This window comes from Hippoglossus hippoglossus, chromosome 16 (assembly GCF_009819705.1).
Source record: "Hippoglossus hippoglossus isolate fHipHip1 chromosome 16, fHipHip1.pri, whole genome shotgun sequence".
NCBI lineage: Eukaryota > Metazoa > Chordata > Actinopteri > Pleuronectiformes > Pleuronectidae > Hippoglossus > Hippoglossus hippoglossus.
The window spans coordinates 18,888,982-18,909,821 of record NC_047166.1 but is presented as its reverse complement, the minus strand read 5'-3'; the positions used below and the strand labels follow the sequence as shown (position 1 = coordinate 18,909,821).

The 20,840-nt window shown below is 41.3% G+C and overlaps 2 protein-coding genes and 1 long non-coding RNA gene across 4 annotated transcripts in view; 2 read left to right on the top strand and 1 right to left on the bottom strand.

Moving 5' to 3' along the window:
* Positions 1–7,846, bottom strand: part of LOC117777227 (oxysterol-binding protein-related protein 10-like) — a 33,850-nt gene extending 26,004 nt beyond the window's left edge. The window contains exons 1-3 of the mRNA XM_034611859.1: positions 7,373–7,846; positions 2,300–2,478; positions 1,630–1,709 (exon numbers count right to left, since the gene is read on the bottom strand). Of these exons, the coding sequence (XP_034467750.1) occupies positions 1,630–1,709; positions 2,300–2,478; positions 7,373–7,590 (477 nt within the window). The 5' untranslated portion in view covers positions 7,591–7,846. The remainder of the gene's footprint in view (positions 1–1,629; positions 1,710–2,299; positions 2,479–7,372) is intronic.
* On the top strand, positions 5,956–19,542 carry LOC117777239. Its single transcript, XR_004616572.1, has 3 exons — positions 5,956–5,966; positions 8,674–8,678; positions 18,561–19,542. It is a non-coding gene; the product is annotated as an uncharacterized LOC117777239 (long non-coding RNA).
* On the top strand, positions 9,142–20,355 carry gpd1l (glycerol-3-phosphate dehydrogenase 1 like). Of its 2 annotated transcripts, XM_034611875.1 has the most exons (9): positions 9,142–9,281; positions 10,769–10,946; positions 11,359–11,499; positions 13,505–13,643; positions 14,187–14,299; positions 14,517–14,753; positions 14,944–15,050; positions 15,826–15,929; positions 20,292–20,355. In XM_034611875.1, the coding sequence occupies exons 1-8, from the start codon at positions 9,238–9,240 to the stop codon at positions 15,920–15,922; spliced, it is 1,056 nt and encodes a 351-aa protein (XP_034467766.1). In that variant the 5' UTR covers positions 9,142–9,237; the 3' UTR covers positions 15,923–15,929; positions 20,292–20,355. The 2 variants fall into 2 exon arrangements, with proteins under 2 accessions (XP_034467766.1, XP_034467765.1); XM_034611874.1 differs by lacking the exon at positions 20,292–20,355 and having other exon boundaries at positions 15,826–16,039.
* The last annotated feature ends 485 nt before the right edge of the window (positions 20,356–20,840 follow it).

The window sequence follows — 20,840 nt, the reverse complement described above, 5'->3', positions numbered from 1 at the left end:
GTGGTATCACATGGTTTTCATACTGTGTCCTCTCATTGTTATTCTGTTTTATACAGCAAAGATGATTCAGTGGATTAATACTTGTAAATAGACGTTTTTTTGAGTAATTTCAATTTTGCAACTGATGTCGAGTGGATTATTGGAAAACTACGTAGGTTGGACACGTGTAGGTCGACTACCAGCTAGGACACATTTTGTCACCAACAAGCAGGAAAGATAATGTTTGCCTTCTCCTGAACGGTGAAGAAAGGGGGAACAAGGGAAAAGAGACAGAAAGAGACGAGTCTGTGAAAGAAAGATGATGAGGGTATTTTTCTCTGACCGCAGGACGTAATTACTACTGACACTGCTACTGCAGAGCAGACTCATGGGACATCTCAGCTTGTGTGTGTGTGTGTGTGTGTGTGTGTGTGTGTGTGTGTGTGTGTGTGTGTGTGTGTGTGTGTGTGTGTGTGTGTGTGTGTGTGTGTGTGTGTGTGGTGAGCTGTGATGAAGTTGTAACTGTGACTACACAACTGCTCCCACTAACTTTAAACTGTACACACCAACACCTCTGATCCCCAGTCAGACAAATTCTACAAAGTACTGTAAATAAATGTAATAACTGTACAAACACATCCATTGTAGATTTCATAACCAAGCTATACCCTATCCCACTCAAATGACTTGTTCTGGTGTAAGCAGGTAATGCAAACTTAAAATGAATTAAGTTGCAAATTAATGTTCTGTTGAAGGTTGATCTTCTTAATTTGGGGGCCATCTTCATTTTTTCAACTACTATGAACATTTTTGCAATTCTCATTATGTTTTTTCATGCACTCAAATGTGTGCACTCAAAAGTGTTTTCTCAAGGGTCTACAGTTATAACAATCTTCACGTTTTTAGCCAAACTACTGATGTTGCTCTAACAGCAGCATTGTCAGTTTCTGGTGCCAACCAAGTTTTTGTTTTTATTGTTTAAATTGAGTGGTTTTAAATGGTTTGGAGGAGGCTACCAAAAGGCTACAAGAATGGATTCTTGCATTCAGCATAAAGTAAAAATCTGGTTCAGGAAAGATTAGATGCATTGTTTCATAACTCCTTATTAAAGAGATACTGCAGTATTAAAAGTGTTTTTTGTTTCGAGGCTTTACCAAAGACAGTATCACACCACTTTGGACGCCATTGTACTGTTGTTTCCTGAAGTCAGTTCCTGACACCTACTGATTGATGACATCACACAGGATGTTAAAGACAGGAAACTGTGATTAGTCCAGTCATTCCTCACGGCCAGCTTTACCTTTAATGTACCTCGCTATGCAAAATGCAGAACACAAACCACGAGTAATATCGCCAGCTGCTGGTCCAGCTGTTTTAGTCCAGAAGAGTAAAGCCGCTGAGTGGATGGAAAAACATTCTGGCTCCATTATATGCAGTAACCAAACCTGGCTGTCTGGCCAAGCACTTATCTGTACATTTGAAATGGTTGTAATCCAATTAGGAGGCAGAGAAGAAGAGTGATATAGATGTCTCAAGTCTCAAGATCAATGTCATTAAGAGTCATAAGGTGATTACATCATAGAGTCTCTCTATGTGGGCCTTGTTACAGTGTGTGTGTGTGTGTGTGAGTGTGTGTTTGTGAGTGTGTACCTTGGCGCTGCTGTCAGAGTGCCGTCTGGAACACAACTGTAGCTGAGTCATCCATAACTCTTGTTGCTTGGCGTCCGGTGCTATCAATTACAGAACACAGAGTCAATGGGAGTTTTTCCTGCAGTAATGAGAAAACAGTCTGTACTTGAGTGAGAAAACAACCTACACATCAAAGGTTGTGTCAGTTACTGCATTGACAGCTGCTCATGCCGGTTGAAGGAGAATTCTTTAATTCTTCTGTCATTGTCTAATAACTAATTTCATGAAAATACTCAGCAATTAATTGATCATACTGGTAGAGTGTTTCTAAAGCCTGACATATGGAGCTCCGTAAATATCTCTTTTACTTGTCGTGTGGGTGTGTGAGTTTTATATTTCAGTACTTCCTTTTGCAAAGTGTTAATCCGCAGTGTTAACTGTTCAGAGAATTGCAAGGGTGAAGCTGAAGGTGTGATTGTGATCTTGTGAGAATTAGCAGCTTTTCAGACTGAAAATAAATCTGCATTAAAACAGTGGTGCTTCAGATACTGGTTACACAATGAAAAATGATCAAGAACTCCCAGCTCAGTTAAAACTCTTCAAAACCGAAAAAGGCCCTTTTGACAATGAAATTACTTTGACAAAATGTATTCACTATGTTTCCTATTGCACAAGACATAAAGTCTCTCACCTCTGAGTTTGTAGAAATCCCCAGTAGTGGCCTGAATAGTAAACATGTAGGGAAACTCGTTGCTAGAGACCACCATTGCCCCGAGGAGAGGCAGACAACCACGGGGAGGCCGCTGGCTCTTACTAAGTTCATTTAAATAATATTGGAGCTGACCAACATCTGGGTCCAGTACAAAATATCTGCAGGAGAGACAAGTGAGAGAGAGAGAGATGAGGAGAACAACTGAGTAAAGGAACATGGGATGGGGAGGGGCAGAACAGATTAAGATGTTACCGTAACAAGGTAAAAATCCCTTAATGTATTTGACAATTTGGAGGTAGACACTCCACTTGATGCCAAAAACACATTCAGCTTGAAGGTTTTGAATTAGGACTGAAACAAATACACTGGATTAAGATTTTTTATCCAGATGCAGGCGCTGATAGAATTACTAAATTATCTTCAATCGTAAATGAGCATTTCAGGAGAAAGTGACAATAAAAGACACATTTAACAGATTAACAAGAGATGGGAAAGCATTCAAATGTAACTTGACTTCTATTAATAGACTTTTTAAACAGTTGATAAAAAAGTTAAAATAACATTGATGTATACTGATTATATAATTTGGAAAATAATATATCCAGAACAGAATTTGATACTGTTTTTAATTTTTATGTAACAAAATATTGTTTCGAGAGGAGAAATGGAGAAATGGAGAAATTCCCTTTCGCCCACTTCCTGTCCTTGATCCTGCAAGAGGATGCCATATATAGTTCCTGTGTTTTTTGCCAGATGGTCACATAATTTCATGTGTTTTTCACTCTTTATATACAGTCTATGGTTTTTCCTAGCGTTGCTATGTTGTGGCTGGACTGTTGCCTGATAACCAGTTTTTTTGGGGCTGCATCAGACTAATCACCTGCAGCATGAATTATTAGTTCTCCAGTAAAGATGCTTCCCGGATAGCATATGGATGTGGGCGTCTTCAGGCACTGATGCAGCACTTCTCGTCTTCTTGTGGCCAGGACAAAATGGATGTGAGCCGAAAGTTGCCCACTTGTAAAATGGCAAATGTGGCCTAAATATCTGAAAACAAATGTGGGCCTTTTTTTTGGCAAACATGCAGTGCTCATAGGCAAGGTGTGATCTGGATGTGAGCATAAAGTGGCCCATGTGGCACCTTTGGCATCTTCAGTTGGCATGAGGTATTATTTGTGGCCCAGATAGCAAACAGGAGCGGACTTCCCAAGTTCCCTCATTCCATGCCCTACGTGGGCCAGGTGACAGCAGTGTGTGGGCCAAATCTGGCCCAATACAATTTTTCCCTGTGGGATCCTTGTTTAGTTACACCTTTTCTGTGTATTCTCCACATCTGAGTCCTCACTTACTTTACACTAGTGGTACCATGAGCCAAATGACACTAATAGATGGATTGAATGACATTTAGTTCAGACATTTATGTTCTTCACAGAAGGATTTTTAATAACATTGGTTATTTCATCAAGTGTGAAAATTCACCTTGTTTTATGACCAAACAACTGCAAAGTTAATGACATTCCTGATGGCTCTAAATAGCATATGTTAGTGTACTAACATAGTGGTTAACATCTGCACATTAACATTGTCACCATGAGCATGTTAGAATGCTGATGTTAGCGTTTAGCTCGAAGCACAGCTGTGCCTCCACACAGTTGCACAGAAGGGCTAACATGGCTGGAGACTCTAGGGGCCGGATTTACTAAGAACATTAAAAAGACTTTCATTGAGTTTGCTTGTGCAGTTCCTGCTTTACTACGACAGAGACTCATTATGCATCTGAACCGCACTTAAAACTCCCCGGGAGACGATGTTAAAAGAGACCTCAGAGTTTAGCAGTGGGATTTTAATGAGATCCCAAAACTAGGAAACAAAATGACAACGTAATCATCTCGACCCAAAAATAATTTACTGTAGTTGTAAATTTGTCATTTACTTCTCAACTCTGGTTGGAATGAAATGGAAAACATCACTATTTCTCGTTATTCATATTAGTATTACCCACAGAATATTATATACAAACTGTAGCCTGCATTTTTACATCAATAAGCTTAAGAAATGCTCTTGGGAAAAGGAAAATAAGAAGACATCTAATAATTAATCAATAAATAATTAAAAAAAGTTTGACAGACAGATTAATAGCAGGGTGAAGGCAAGTTCAATTCAATTCTATTTGCAAACATTCATACATTATCTCAAGGCACATAGTATGGTGGAGACCTTACAGTATCATAGAGAAACCCAACAGTTCTCAGACAACTGGCTCACGGACATTTTGAAATGACTGTGTGTTTTTGTGCTGAAGCTGGATTTGTGTTTGCATTGTTACCTGTTCAGTTGTTTGATTACTTTTTCCATGATGAGGCAAAGCACATTGAACAAAACTTAACAATCAGTTATTCATATTTATCTTTAACTTCAGAAGCACCATGAAGGAGTGGGACATTAAAGCTCATTATTGTAACAATCCTGTGCAATGGGGGGGGGGGGTGTCTCAAAACAAGTCAGCATTCTTCACTCGTGATTAGAAAAAAAGCACAAATGTTACTCCGTGTCACACTGGAGCTCATATGCAAGCTACTGAGGCTTGAATGATTTTACCCTGGAGTCTTTAGTATGGGAGCGGTATCTCTAAGCACAGATGAGAACCACTGATGGAGGGAGGGACAGAAGCGGGGATCAGGGAGAGAGAGAGAGAGAGAGAGGAAGGAGAGGGTGCTGCGAGGATAGAGGGAAAAAACCACCAAGTGTTAATGGAAGACAAGGAAATCCAGCAATAAGAAGAAAGAGATCACTATGAATAATTTAAGCCTGTTTTCACACTGCAATCTGTTTCTTCCCCTCCGCTGCTGTCATGTGTCATGTGGCTGTGTAGTTTGCAGTGGAACATCAAGTCCAACTCACACCTCCTTTCTTATTGCTACATGCAGCAGGGAACATGGCGGAAAAATAAGATGTGACTTATCCTAGCCAACAGGACGACATCATTTTTCTATTTCTTCCATAGCAGTTCTCATCATCCCAGTTAATAAATAAACCTGCCGCAAATTGGGAAAAACGGAAATGGGTTAAAAAAAGTGATGAAGCTGGCTGTAGTTCTATGCTTTGTGCTTTCTTTCTATTTGCAGTGCGTTGAGTTCTCTCGGCCACTGTCATTGTGACTTGATTAGAAGCCATTTTTACACCAGTGCAGTAGGAAAGAGTTGGATAAAGAGAAAGAGAACAAGTAGGAAAGAACAGAGGAGGAAAGAGAGCAGAGATTGACAGAGTTGGAAGACAGAGAGGAGAGGAGAAGAACATGGAGGAGAAGAACATGGAGGAGAAGAACATGGAGGGACAGGACAGAGAGAACACAGGCTTCACTCCACATCCATTTCACCCTGTGAGACAGTAGGACAGGAAGTGAAATGCTGGAGGCACACATTTCAATCTGCAGATATAGGCTAATATGTTTATAATAGTGTGTGTGATACTTTTCTGATTATGTTGTCATGTATGTATATGTTATTAAATGTCCTCACAGAGATCATGTTTATTTATGTATATAAAAAAAACTATCAAATATATAATAATAGGCTATAATATTAATCAAGAAGGTGTCTTTGGCAGCCGGACTGAATGCCGCTATAATTCTCTGGTGTATATTCTTGTCAGATCAGACAACAACAACTAAATCCCTCTGACAGTCTGAGAATAACAATAAAGTAAAAATCAGTGTGATGATACAAACATGATACGGTTGCTTCAGTGCGTCGTCTGTCTCCTGGATCATCTCAGTCAGAATGCAAGATGAAAGCTCACATCAGGACTTTGTGAAGAATGAAGCATTTCATACCATATTAAAACACAAAGCACAACTTGCTGACACACACACACACACACACACACACACACACACACACACACACACACACACACACACACACACACACACACACACACACACACACACACACACACGCATGCACGTCTCTCTATAGTTGTGAGGACACTCATTGACATAATGCATTCCCTAGCCCCTTATCCTAACCTTAACCATCACAACTAAATGCCTAGCCCTAACCCTAACCCTAACCCTAACCCTTATTCTAACCCTAACCCTAAAACCAAGTCTTAAATCTTGAATTTGTGAGAACCAGCCAAAATTGTCCCTCATAACTATAGATAGACATGTGCACACATGCACGCACACACACACACACACACACACACACACACACACACACACACACATACACACAATACATTATTTTTGTTGTTTCTGAATAAAATTAGTCAAGTGTGTGTGTATACGTGTGTGTAAAAGACAGGGTGTGCAAAGGTTAACACACCACACACACTGATCATGGAGCTCATTACACGATGAGATGCTCTTCCTGTCAACGCACTGGGACGGAGAGTAAGAGGGTCAGCGGTTAAAGAGGGAGGAGGAGGAGAGAGTGTTGGGATGCAGGAGAGGGGCGCAGGGCTTTCCTGAGCCTGGATGACTCATACAGCATTTCTGGGACTTCCACCCCCACATCTCCTCTCACTGTGACATCACCACAGATTGAAGCTGAATGAATGGAAAGGTGCACATACAGATAAATGAGTGCAGATGTTGTGGACCCGCTCCACAGATTTAATAGACCCAATGGCCCGAGATGGTTGTGATGCGACCCTAAGTCAAATGATGGACACCAAATAAACTGATAAAGTTCTGGGGGTAACTCTCAACCTTTACCTAAAAAAAAAAAGGTTTAGTCTTAGACTGCTCCACTCTCTCAGTAACATGTTTACTGAGCTATAGCTGGACGATCAGGGTTAGACATATATATAAATATAGATTTCCTATCCCCTACAGACTTTTAAGGGGAATGGACACATAATCCTGAAAGGGGTCCTTAAAGCAGTCGATAGTAACCAGAAAGACATAATCAAGTCAGGTTGGAGTCCAGATACTTGTAGTGCCATGGTTATAAACTAGATAGAAGAGGATGCCATGCACCCAGACCCAACGGGAACATCATACAAACAGGATGAGAACATCATCAAAAAACTATGTCACACACTTACCTGCTCTGCCAGCCGTGGAGCAGGTTGGTGTACTTCCTCAGGACGCCCTCCAGGTGCCGCTTGCTGCGGGTTGTCCTGTGGTGCGAGGGGCCCGACCCTGCGCCGCTGTCCCCGGTCCTGGAGCCCGCTCGGAGCGGAGCGGCGTCCGGGCTGTGCGGCTGCTCCTGCCTCCTGCAGGGGCTGCGAGCGGGGCTGTCGTGACGCGCCGAGCGGTTCATGCTGCTGCTCGGGACTCGTCGCCAGTCTGAGAAGTGCGATGAACCGGAGGCAAAGCGGAGCCAGAGGAGCGGGGTGTGAAGGTTGATATCGCGGGTTTGGACAAAGTGATGCAGCAGTGATAGAGTGGGTGGTGCTTTACTCCATCCCACTGTTTACACGGAGGGATATTCCGACCAATTTACTGCGGTGCGCTCTCTCGCTCTCTCTCTCGCTCTCTCTCTCGCTCTCTCTCGCTCTCTCTCTCGCTCTCTCTCTGACGTTATTGCGTATTTATTTTGGAAATCCCGGGTTGGTCACAACCCCCCCCCCAGCAGGGGATACTCCCCCTTCTTCCAGCCACTGGGAATCAATAATGCAGTAAAAGCTCACACAACATCACAGGCTGGCAGCATGGTTGCCCCTCAGTGATGCTACAGACACAATTATTATAGAAACGTCACAGTTATTCATGGCCTGACCTATTTTTTATTTTTTTTGGACTACTTATATATCGTGTTTTTCTCTCAATTCTTAAACACACAGGTTTGGAGGATAGAACTGTGACTTACAGTTGATATTATCAGCAGGTGAAAGACATGTTTCCTTGGGCACCTTTTGATGGGAAGAGTTGCATAACGAAGCCTTCACAGGAAGTAGGAGGGATTGACTAAATGAAGTCCCCACATAGCAAAATTGTTTTGGTCAAGATTTGGGCCACACTGTCTCGGTGCCACACTGTCATCCGGCCCACATACGGGGCTGCTCCTGTTGGCCATATCTGGGTCACAAGTAAGCCATGGCAATACTGCATGTGTAAAGGAGCCAAAGGTGGCCTAAATTAGTTTTGTGCTATTTGGGCCTAACCCTAACCCCTGGATGTAGTTGATCAATCAAGTCGACTGAAGTATCTATTCAGTTTTCTTTTTCTTTCTTAAACACAGTTTTGAATGTAATAATTCAGTTTCATTTCAGTAGGAATACGCAACTAAAGTATATTTTTTTGTATCATTTTACCAGTGAACAGCTGGGAATCTAACAAGTGCAGCGTTGCAGTGATATTTTTTTCTTTCATTCGGCTATAGGCTTATGATAAACCTGTATAGTCCATGTATGCAGCAGTGATGGATAATGCTCATATCAACATGTGTAGCGTTTATGCACTGTGGATAATGACTTGAACAGCAGGACCTGGACAGATAACTGTCCTCCACAGAGACATGGTCCTGTGTGGTGTCTGCACACACATCATACTCTCATCCTAACTCATTGGAATATTCATCATTATAAATTATATATACTCTCTATTATCCAATATAACTTATTTATTATTTTACTGTATATTATATAACATATTATATATATTGTTATTTTTTATTATATACTATAATTGTCATTTAATATTCAATAGTAAAACAATAATACCAGTTTATTTTAAGACTTTAATGCCAGCATTATATATTATTACAGGTGTCTAGTACAAGGCAGTCATTCTATAGTCATCTTGTTATGTAATCTCCAGGACTACGTCAACGAGGACGAATGAAAATAAACTACAACTCCCGACAGGCTAGTGTGCGACGAGTTATGTGACGTCATCAGCAGCAGACTCGGACTCGGCGGCTGTGTTTGTGAGGAGAAGAGCCGGAGAGGACAGCTGATCATCATCCATGGCGTCTCCGCTCAAAGTGTGTATAGTCGGCTCCGGAAACTGGTAAGCTGCCACAGGATGGGTGAGGAAGGGGAGGAGGAGGATGATGAGGATGAGGAGGAGGATGAGGAGGATGATGGTACAGGACATGATCCGCTGCTTCAACCTGTTGGGATGTTGCATCCCCTCCACTCGGCCTGGTGTAGTGCATGTGTGTGAGCAGGGCTGGTGTGGTGGTGAGGATCTGGGTGGAGGTGAGAGGTTCTGCTGCAGGAGATGGAGGTCACTTCATCTAGTGCCTTGCTCAGTGGCACTCCATTGAACAGTGGTCCTGGATTGAACTTCAGGAGCTTCACCTCACCCTCTTAACATTACCTCTAGACAAAAGGTGGAGCATGCATTGCAGCACCTATTGAAAAATAACTGTTCAGCATTTTTAAGACTCCCTCAGTTGTCATGTCATTTGGTCCAGTGAGTAAAAACAAGTCTGCTCCGACAGCTCTGCAGTAAATCCTGCTTCAGTTCACTTTAGTCGATCCACAAAACATTTTCCACAAAGGATTTGTTACAAAAACAACAATGATCTGAAAAACAAAAATCTAGAAAGGTGTCGGCTGAAGCTCATTACGCTTACACTTCATACTTAGAAGAATTCAACTGGCAACCCTATTATGTTCTGAAATTAAGTCCATCAAACAGACATTTCCATTTATTTAAACATAAATATGATTAGATCTCTGTTGTTTAATTGTTAAACATTTTGTTTTCAAAAAAAATTTAAACTTGGAAAGTGAGAAACACATTTTTACAGAAAAGCATCTCTTCTTTATGTTTGTCCTTGCTCTTATTTTATTGAACTTACCTGTTCCCCTCAGTTCATATTGTCTCTCTCTCGATACTAAAACAAACTGTAAACAGTTCAAAAGTTTTATGGCGTATAACTTTGTAAAAAAGTGTGTGAACCACTTGGTCATAAAATATCATCATCTCCATCTAAGTCATGCAATGACAAACACAAGTATTTATCTTTTTAATGGCTTTATTGAACACCATTCATTCTTCCTGACCGACAGTGATGGTAGGTAATGATTGAATGTATATCTATTTATATTGAGCGTATCACGTGTCATAATCACAGTACTCATACCAAGTGTTAAGACGATAAGATTACTTTTATAAGTTTTCACATGATTTTTTTTTCTTCAAGTAAATCCAACATGCACTGAATCTTGGGTAACATGGTAGATGTACAGCTTTACAAGTAGTGCTTTACGCAACAAGTAACATTCACACATACATTAATTTAGTGCTTTTATATGCTGCACCTTTCTCACCACTCACATGCTGACGGAACAGTCGTCGGGGAAAGTTAGGGGTTAGTGTCTCCCGCATAGACGATGGAGTGGTGACCTCCTGGGCCACAGATAAACAATAACAGACAAAACTATTCCGAGTCACATTGGTTCACACTGAGCAAACAGTGAAGGTGGTTGTCTACATATGTGTCTGTTGAAGGTAAACTGACCTCTTGGCCTGTGCTCTGATTGCAGGGGCTCTGCCATCGCCAGGATCATTGGAGATAATGCCAAGTCACTGCAGCGTTTTGCCACCACAGTGAAGATGTGGGTGTTTGAAGAAAACATTGATGGCAGGAAGCTCACTGACATCATCAACACGGAGCATGAAAACACCAAGTACCTTCCTGGATATAAACTGCCAGAGAATGTGGTAAGAGACCGCAGGATTACAGACCTCCTCTTTCAGCGTTTATGAACCTCCAGTCCGCTGGAATCTGCGGCACTTTGATGCTGTGCAAGCTAACATTGTATGTTATATGTTGGGGGTCGTAACTGCAGTTAACATACAGTAGTAACTGAGATGTGGTCAATGAAATGTTGCTGTAACAGACCCACACATAGTTAAACTTAAAAGACTATTATTCTCAAATCTCTTTATTTCAGAAGTCTCACCAGGTCAAATTTCCATCACACAGTATTTCAGACGTATACTTTTAACCTTGATGTTTAGAACTTTAACTTCCAAATCACTTAATCGGAGCTTAGTGAAACCTCACAAGACTTTTCCAAGCCCACGTTGTGCATAGTGTAGAATTTTATGTAACGTTTTGTTTTCTCCACAGGTGGCCGTCCCGAAGCTCTGTGATGCTGCGGAGGGAGCTGACCTGCTGGTGTTTGTGGTCCCTCACCAGTTCATCAGGAAGCTCTGTGACGAGATGGTTGGCTGCGTCTCCACCAGAGCTCGAGGAATCACACTCATCAAGGTAACACTCATTCAGGGAACTGAAGTGTGTGAGCATATTATCTTGCATTGATAGATGACATATTATTCTGCATTGATCACCAACAGCGCCACACTGCCTCACAGTTTCTGAATGTGTGTGTGACAGGTCACTTTAGTCGTGCAGCCTGTGCTGTTCTTTGAAGACAGATTCCAGCTCAGTGTGAGTCCCTGTGTGGTAGAATGAGTTAATTAAAACTTCTCATGAGTCTTGGCTCATCATCTGGAGCTGGCCCCAGCAGCTTTTATCTTTTATCGATGGCCTTGAATTTATGTTCATGCATCTCAAAGTCACATTCACTGCTAAAGTGGGCTTTTAAATCATCTCGTGAACCTGAGCTGTTAGAAAGTTTTTTAATTTTCAGTGTTACTCATAAATATCAGTTCCCTAAACAGAAAAAAGGTTGAAAAACACCCCATCTCGAAATGTTACAGAAAGAGAACATTCCTGGATCTGCCCCCTGATCCGGATCCATAACAAAATTGAATGCGCTCTTCTTTAACCTATATTTAATACTTCCACCAAGTTTCTTGGTAACCTGTCCAGTGGTTTTTGTGTAATGCTGCTAACAGGCAAACAGACAAACAAACGCTTATGAAAATATAACCTCATTGGTGGAGGTATTAACTCTGCAGACTTGACATTGTCTTATAATGTCTGTTTAACACAGGTTTTCATCAGATTGAGTCTTCTTGATGAGTCAGGAGCTAAAGTTGCTGTAAATCTTGGCCTTTGCCTTTGACAGAACATTTACTCTGTAATGGACCAGTCGGAGTCTTCTTTACTTTGGGACTTGTTTGGATCTACATTTCCACCATGAAAGCCTTGACAACACACTGTGTGTGTGTGTGTATGTGTGCGCGTGCGTGCCTGCGTGCACATGTTGTAGAAAATAAATCCTCACTTCTATCCAGGTAAAAAAGCAGATTAAAAACTGTGGAAGGGGACATTAGGGAGAGAGGGGGCTTTGGGTGCTGTTAGGCCTGGGATTGAAATAGACCAAAGCTGCACTTACACTCACTTTCCCTCAGAATAGAAAGTGAGCAGCTAACTATGCCCCAGCTGTTGCAAAGTTCATCTTGTTGAAAGAAACGAATCCTTTAGAATAATTCTATGTGCCAAAGTGTCTTTAGGCAAGATTCTGAACACCAAATTCCCTCTGACAGCTGTACAAGCAGTGTGAATGGCAAAACTTTACTTTGAAACACTTTGAGTGGTCATCAAGACTAGAAGTGTGCTATATAGGTACTGACCATTTACCATTTAAAGACAATTTATCAGTCAGCACTTAAAGTGACTTGTGATTTAATATATTGTTACTTGACTGTTGCTCAGGAGTATCTTTGTATCGTTCTGCCCTTTCAGTGGTCACTGGTTAAAATGTTACGCTACATCTTGCTCTCCATATCCAGAACCTTCATTTGAACAATCAATTCACAACGGTCTGATCCTTTGTACAGAATCCAAAGATCATAAAGGTTCTGAATTTTAATGGTTCAAGGTTCTGATCATCTGCACTGCTCCCCGACGTGCTCAAAGGTACAAGGGCCTTTCACTCCTTCAAAGAGGTCTTATTGTGTGTGTGTGTGTGTGTGTGTGTGTGTGTGTGTGTGTGTGTGTGTGTGTGTGTGTGTGTGTGTGTGTGTGTGTGTGTGTGTGTGTGTGTGTGTGTGTGTGTGTGTGTGTGTGTGTGTGTGTGTGTGTGTGTGTGTGTGTGTGTGTGTGTGTGTGTGCGTGTGTGTGCGCGCGCGTGTCACAGGAGGGGGCCAATGGAAATGTGGAAAATGAGACATTTTCTTTTTTTGTTTTCTTTATCATTGTGTTTTCTAGCATCTGCATGACATGATCACAGCATTCAAGTATAAACTAAACGTCTGCATGCTGAATCAGTTTGTCACTAATCTGCTGTTTCCCTCCACGTCTCTCACCTGCTTCCTGCTGTCACACGTTCCTCACATCCCTCTCTGTCTGTCTGTCTGTCTGTCAGGGCATAGATGAAGGCCCTGAGGGTCTGAAGCTGATCTCCGACATCATTCGAGAGAAGATGGAGATTGATGTCAGTGTCCTCATGGGAGCAAACATCGCCAACGAAGTAGCAGCTGAGAAATTCTGTGAAACCACAATCGGTAAGAAGAACATATGTGTGTCTCCAGTTAAAAGGAAATGACAGAATCATGTGTTTGAATGATGAAATAGCCTATAATGTAAGTTTGATCCTAAATAGATTCATGACTTTTTATTGCGTTGTAGACTACTTTGCTTTTTTGTACAACACTACATTGATTTTTTAGTTGGTAGTTTCTTTGCAAGTAAATATTTCACTATCTATTGAAGTTGACTGTGTGCCTGCATTTTAGTTTTCAAGGTTTTTGATGTGGGCTGCAAATAGCTTCAATTGAAGGAGTTTCTATTTGAGGAGGAGGGATTAAAAATAAAAAGTAGGTTGTGTAATCTTTTGTCTTTGTTGTCTATTTTTAAAGAAGCAGTCTCATTTTTCTGAAGCAAAGTTTTCAACTATTGCTTTGTCGGTATAGTTACATGTTAAGACTCTGGAAAAGAGGACGGTGAGATGTACTGAATCAGAATGAGCTAATCAAAGAGCACTGCACATATAGGTGAAAATGTTGGTCTCATTTAATGTTCCGTTGTGTGTGTGTGTGTGTGTGCAGGCAGTAAGATCCTGGAGAACGGCCTGCTGTTCAAAGAGTTGCTGCAGACTCCAAACTTCAGGATCACGGTGGTGGATGATGCTGATACAGTGGAGCTGTGTGGAGCACTGAAGGTACGCACACTCTGTGTACCCATATACTCTATACCTCCTCCATGTCAGCTGATATAGGACCTGGACCAAACTAAAAAACTACTAATACATTTCAGTTCAGTATCAAACTCATGAGTGCTGGCCTGAAGCCTTGTTGCCATGGTAAGTCATTGTTAAGGTACTGTTGTGATGTAGTGATTGTGAATATATGTGTTCTTTGTCTTAATGTTGGGAACAGAACATCGTCGCAGTGGGTGCAGGCTTCTGCGATGGGTTGCGGTGCGGTGACAACACCAAGGCCGCTGTGATTCGTCTGGGGCTGATGGAGATGATCGCCTTCGCTAAACTCTTCTCCAAGAACGGCTCTGTTTCTACGGCAACTTTCCTAGAGAGCTGCGGCGTGGCCGACCTCATCACTACGTGCTATGGCGGCCGCAACCGGCGAGTGGCAGAGGCCTTTGCTAAAACAGGAAAGGTAGGTGCATCGTCAACAGGGACTGTGTAACACAAACCAGTGGATGTTATGGACTTCTACGCTCTCTGGCAAAGACAAAGACACTGTTAAAAGTGTAATTCTGTAAATTTTAAATGATATTAACACATTTATATTGTAAAGCTGCTTCCATTATGATGAATTTGTATCTTCTTGTCTCACCTGCTGTCAGAGCATTGAGGAGCTGGAGCAGGAGATGTTGAATGGTCAGAAGCTCCAGGGTCCTGCCACCTCAGCTGAGGTTTATCACATCCTCAAACAGAAGAACCTGGTGGACAAGTATGTAAACACCAGTCTCTGTCTTCTTTTTAGTAATGAAAGGTGTTGTGTGTATCCTCTGTTGGTTTGTGGAAAGAGAAGGAGTTTGACAGATTGATATCGGCCCTAAGAGATGAAAATACACACAAGCCATTTTCAGACCTCCGGTGGATGTCTGCAGAATTGGGAACGGACTTTCTCCGAATGTTGCTTTTCACACATGAACAATGCACCAGGAGATTCTCCGCTTGGATGCGTCCGCAACAACACAAATCTCCGGAGCGTTCAGGCGAGGGATGGAGCAGCCGGCAGAGACAGGATGTTGCATTAATTCTGCCGAGGAAATCACACGTCTTGGTTTACAGCACATTGACACTGGTGTCGGCCCTTATCAACAAAAGCTCACTGGACATCTTCGAGTGTGTCTTCTACGTGTGCGGCTCCGCTTTTTTTTGCATCTGTCGCTTGTTAGAAACGTTTAGTAGAAAAGTTTAGTCTTCTCAACTACACACCTGTAAGAATAGTGAATGTGTCTTGCACAGTTTTGACCCAGTAGTATATATTGACCTGATGACACTCACACACCACTGTCGCTTCTGGTAATACTCTATAGTTGCAGTTCTGTTGGGGTTTGATTGTAATATAACTAGTTGATAATGATGCTTTGATGCATAAAAACTGGGCCTTGAAAGTAGCTGAGGTGTTGACACTGCAGATTTGAACCATCTGTGGACTGCCACGCTTCCTCTTGTTCTCTTCTGTGTCTCGTCTGACTCCCTCCATCCTCTCTCTGCAGGTTCCCTCTCTTCACAGCAGTCTATCAGATCTGTTTTGAGGGGAGGCCGGTCCTAGAGATGATCTCCTGCCTGCAGAGCCACCCAGAGCACATGTGACCACCGGGTGGGTTTCACAAGGGGCTGTCGAACAGATCCATTCAACGTGTTTGCACCGAGATCAGTTCACATTTAGTGTCTCAGCATGTGAAAGATAAAGTCCATTATCAATTCAAGTAAAACTAATATAGACCAAAAGAAACCAAAAAACAGAGTTGCCAGATTCCCAACAGTATTTTAACTCAGTCTCAAAATGCAGGGAAACAGGTCTGCTAGACACGACCTCCTCCTAGTTTACACAGAAATGAGGACAAATTAAAAAGCAAAGCATACTCCTTACACAAACAACGCAAACAGATAGTTACAATGATTTACAACTGATTCCCATTAGCACTCAAGCCAGTTAAACTGATGAAGTGTCTATATCAATTAGAGTTTTGAACAGGGCTTTTTTAAAGACATTCCTGGGATCAGCTGTGTATTGTTCTGTGTTATCTGATGTGCTGTAGAATCACTATACACCTGCCTCTGCCTTTTTCTGGCTGGTGTTATCACATAGCCACCATAGTCCTGGCACGGTGCTCCTTAGACACTAAACACACAATGTTACATTCATTACATTACATATCATTCATATCACACAAGATGTTTTGACCGTCCTCTTACACATTTGAACCAACCAGCAGCATTTTGTAGTGAAATAGCACACATCATTAAGCCATTGACAAATCCATTTAAAGGTTTATTACAACACTTTCCTCGTCTCGAGATTAGTAATATGAAAGTAGAGTACTCGCCATGTTAAAGGAAGATTCTGGTGTTTTGATTCAGGACTCATTACCTCTACCAAGGACGTTATGTTCATTGCTGTTTGTCTTCATTTCTTTTGGCAGAAAATACTGGACAGATTTTATTGAAACTTGATGGAAGGTTGGGGTATGGTCCAAGGAAGAACACATTAACTTTTGGCAGAGGCCATTTTTGACCTTTAACATTGTGAGATAGGATGTTAGCCTCGGCGGAAGCTTGCGATCTCTGAATGTCCTTCTTGTGATTTAAATTGCCGTCTATTTGTTGGTCCGTCTGTTCTTTTGCCGGATTATTTTAAAAGTACGAAACTGATTTCCATTAAATTTAGTGGAGGAGTGGGGCATGACCAAAGAAAGAAGCCATCAAACTAAGAAGACTTTCTCACAGGCTGAGATTAGCAGTTAGCCTTGGTGGAGGTGTGTGGGTGCCTTTTAGTTCTTATAATTGTGACCATAGCATAGTTTCCTGAAGAGAACAAATATGACCTAAATTGTTTTAAAAGTTTGTTTGTAAATGGACTACCTTTTTATACAGAGTTTTTCTAGTCTAAACGACCTCTCAATACACAACAGGTCATATTCACCCATTTACAAATACATTTCTACAACAAGGGCCAGTTCAGACGTCAGTGTCTTGCCCAAGGACAATTCAGGCATTCAGGTGAAGGAGCTAGGAATCAAACTACCAACCCTCTAATTGATGGATGAGCAGGTTGAATCCTGTGCCACAGCAGCTGTTTGTGAGCCTGATGATTTTACTTATCAAGATCCAGGTACTATTGGAAAATTAATGTTTTCTTCCTTGGCACATCCCCCAACCTTCCACCAAGTTTCAATGAAATTGGTTTTGTAGTTTTTTTGTAAGCCTGAAGTCAAACAGGCAAAGGGCAACGGTGGCTGAGGTAATTAATAACATACCACATTAGGTTTCTGTAGTTTTCCTCAGGTCTGTTTCAGATCCGAGTTAGTAGATCCATAGTTTTTGCCTTTGCGGATGAGTGACTGCAGCTAGGTCACTGAAAAGAGGTCAACCATGCCAAGAAACATGAACATCCGATGATCTCACAGTCTGTAGTCAGATAGTCTGGATATAAATCAAGTTACTCTAATAAACCAGTTCTCTTCAGCAGCAAGGAATGGTGAGCAACATTTATATAAACTCACTTTCTGTGTGTTCTGGTTTGTCTTCAGCTAGACTGATTGTCTGCTCGTGTTTCTTGACGGGTCGTGCTTCATTCTATTGATGTTCCAACTATTAACATGGTGAGACCAATATTATCACAAGTGATTTAGTCCAATACATTAATAAACAGGAACCATCCTTCAATTGTCACATGAACTGGTCAGTGTAGCCGTCTTCAGACATGACCTCCGGAGGATGTCGGCAGAATTGGATCCTGAGTTTACCTGTCACACATGAACAACAAAGCAGGAGATTCTCAGCTCAGACGTGTTCACAACAACACAGAAATCTCTAGAGTGCTCGGGTGAGGGGTGTTGCAGCAGGCAGGGTGTAACGTCTAAATTCTGCTGCGGAGATCACATCACATCGACACCGGAGTCAGCTCTTATCACCAAAAGCTCTCTTGACGTATTCATCGGCACCACTTTTCATCTGTCGCGTGTTAGTTCTGAAAGCAGCTTATCTGATGATATTGATGACATTTCTTCTCTTCTCTCTTTCGAGGGGAAATATATAATTGATGTCCTAAAATGCACTATTCTGGTTTTATAGATTTTGTGGGCGATCTAACAAATTTATATCACGATTAATCTTTAGCAGGTCCATGATCTCCTTTTCTACCCAATTGCAGAGATCCATACATTTTAGGACATTTTTTGGTGTATTAAAGTATAGCTAATTGAGGGGACCACATGTTTTGGTGCAGTACATTTCAAAAATGGAAAGAAAGATTCAGTTCAGACCTTTTGTGTGTTAAAAAAGATCATGATGTGATGTTTTGGGAAGATCCTCTACTGTTAGATAGTGTGGCCAACAGCAAGCGCAGTTTACAGTTTAACATGAATGGAGGAATCACTGTTTTCTTGAACCACACATCCAAACACTGCACCTCTTCAGAAGTACTCCATTGTCTCTGGATTTGATTGGATGTACACTTGTCAAAAACCAGAGGACAGACAGCAAGAGATTCCTCTATTCAAATTCACATTGTGGTTGTTTTTGCTGCTGCACTCTATAATCATATGTTTGTTTATGTGTGCTTATTTTTATAATATAGCACCCTTAACCTCTGCTAAGATATATTTCCATGTTTGTGACCAAATGTTTGAAATGGAACCTGTGTGTTTTTACTGTCGTTGGTTTTTCAGAGTTTCACACATATCAATGGAAAGCTGTTGTTGTTTACTTGAGATGACTAAAAAATACCAGCTATGACGTGCCTGTCTGTGGACTCCAGCATGATACTGCCTCTGTGCCGTAGTAAGGCACTTAAGTCATGGTCTGCTCCAGAACAACAGCAATAGACAATTCATTGTGACTTAGGAGGAGATAAGGATGGTCACTGTGTTTTCAATATTTGTACAACTTTGGTATTTGTGTTAATTTGCCTCCGGCCCCTGGCTGTCACCGGCTCGGAGGCATTTTGTTTTCTGGTTGTCTGTCCATCCTTCCCATTCTTGTGAACGCGATATCTCAAGAACACCTTTATGAACAATTCTTCAAATTTGGTACAAAGATTCACTTGTACTCATGGATGACCTGATTAGAATTTGGTGGTCAAAGGTCAAGGTCACTGTGACCTTTTCAAAACACATGTTTTGCCTTTTGAATGTAATATCTTCAAGGGAATTCTTTCAAATTTGGCACACATGTTCACTTGGACTCACAGATGAACTGATTAGAATTTGGTTGTCAAAAGACACAGTGATCTTATATGAATCTGGAAACAAAACATATGTAGACGAAATTTGCACTGGTTGGCGGAGGTATACAACCGTAGTGCTGTATTTCTAGTTCTCACTGCCACTCAGGTAAACGCACAGTATTGCTCAAAATATCAAACTGAATCCTTAATATTGTATAATAACTGCACATAAAAAATACTCTCACAATATTCTACTTGAGACATCAAATTTTTTAATTTTAGTGAAGATATGACTTAACAAACCTACAGTATGTTAATAATGCCTTTGGGAAGATCATCATTAGCTCTATGTAAAATGTGTTGGGTACATTTCTTGGAGCTGTTTTCTTTATCTGTTGCCAAGTAGAGCAGTGTCATTCTGTTATATTGTAGAGCGCAGTTGTTTTTATGTTTCCTCACAGATCCACTGTGGTAGAGAGTCCCGGATTCTTGCCATTGAAAGGTTTATTGAAGTGCTTGTGTGCTGCTCTGTATTATAAAGTTGAGGCAGTTAACCCATCATATACCTCTCAAACCAGAGTTTTTGTTCCAATACAACACATCAGCTGGCAATGTGCTGCCTTAGCTAATTGAATAAATTACTTAGTATTTCTATTGTTGACCTTTGAACTGTTGTGGCAAAGTGTAAAATAGTTGCCACTGTGAACTCTGCAGAGTTGTGAAATCCTGTCCGTGTGTATTAAAAACTGTTGTTGACTGAGAAGCCTTTAAACCTCTTCATTTATTTTTCAGACTGGACTTCCTGAAACATATTTAGTGTCTCAACAGAACATTTACAATACGCCCGTTCAACAAAGCCCTCTGCACTGTTTCCATGCAGGCCTGGTTTTGGTCTGAAGTCCATCTTACTTCTCATCCTTGTAGCTTTTTGTCCAGTACCAGTTTGAGGACATTTCCATCGAAGCTTAAATCTCACCTTTGTTTCACTCAGATCTTTGTGGGTGCAGCCTGAAATGGCAAATAGATGCCCCATAGTAAATTTTACTTCAATCATGCTCATATAATAATATATTCATGGTTCTGACAATGTTGATTGTAAGACTCTACCTCTCCCTTATGAACCAGTTAACTGAGACAATTGATAAGCCTCTGTAGTATTGTTTTTCAGGACAGCCAATTATAGTTCAGTGAAGCTCGATAAATACAACATATCCAGGAGTTCACCCTCTCAGTAAAAACAATCATGCTAGTATTATTTTGTCATAGTTTTATTTTTCTGACTAACCAGAAGGTGGAGTGTGGGTATGTGGTAAATGTTCTGTATTTATGAGCACTTCTCTA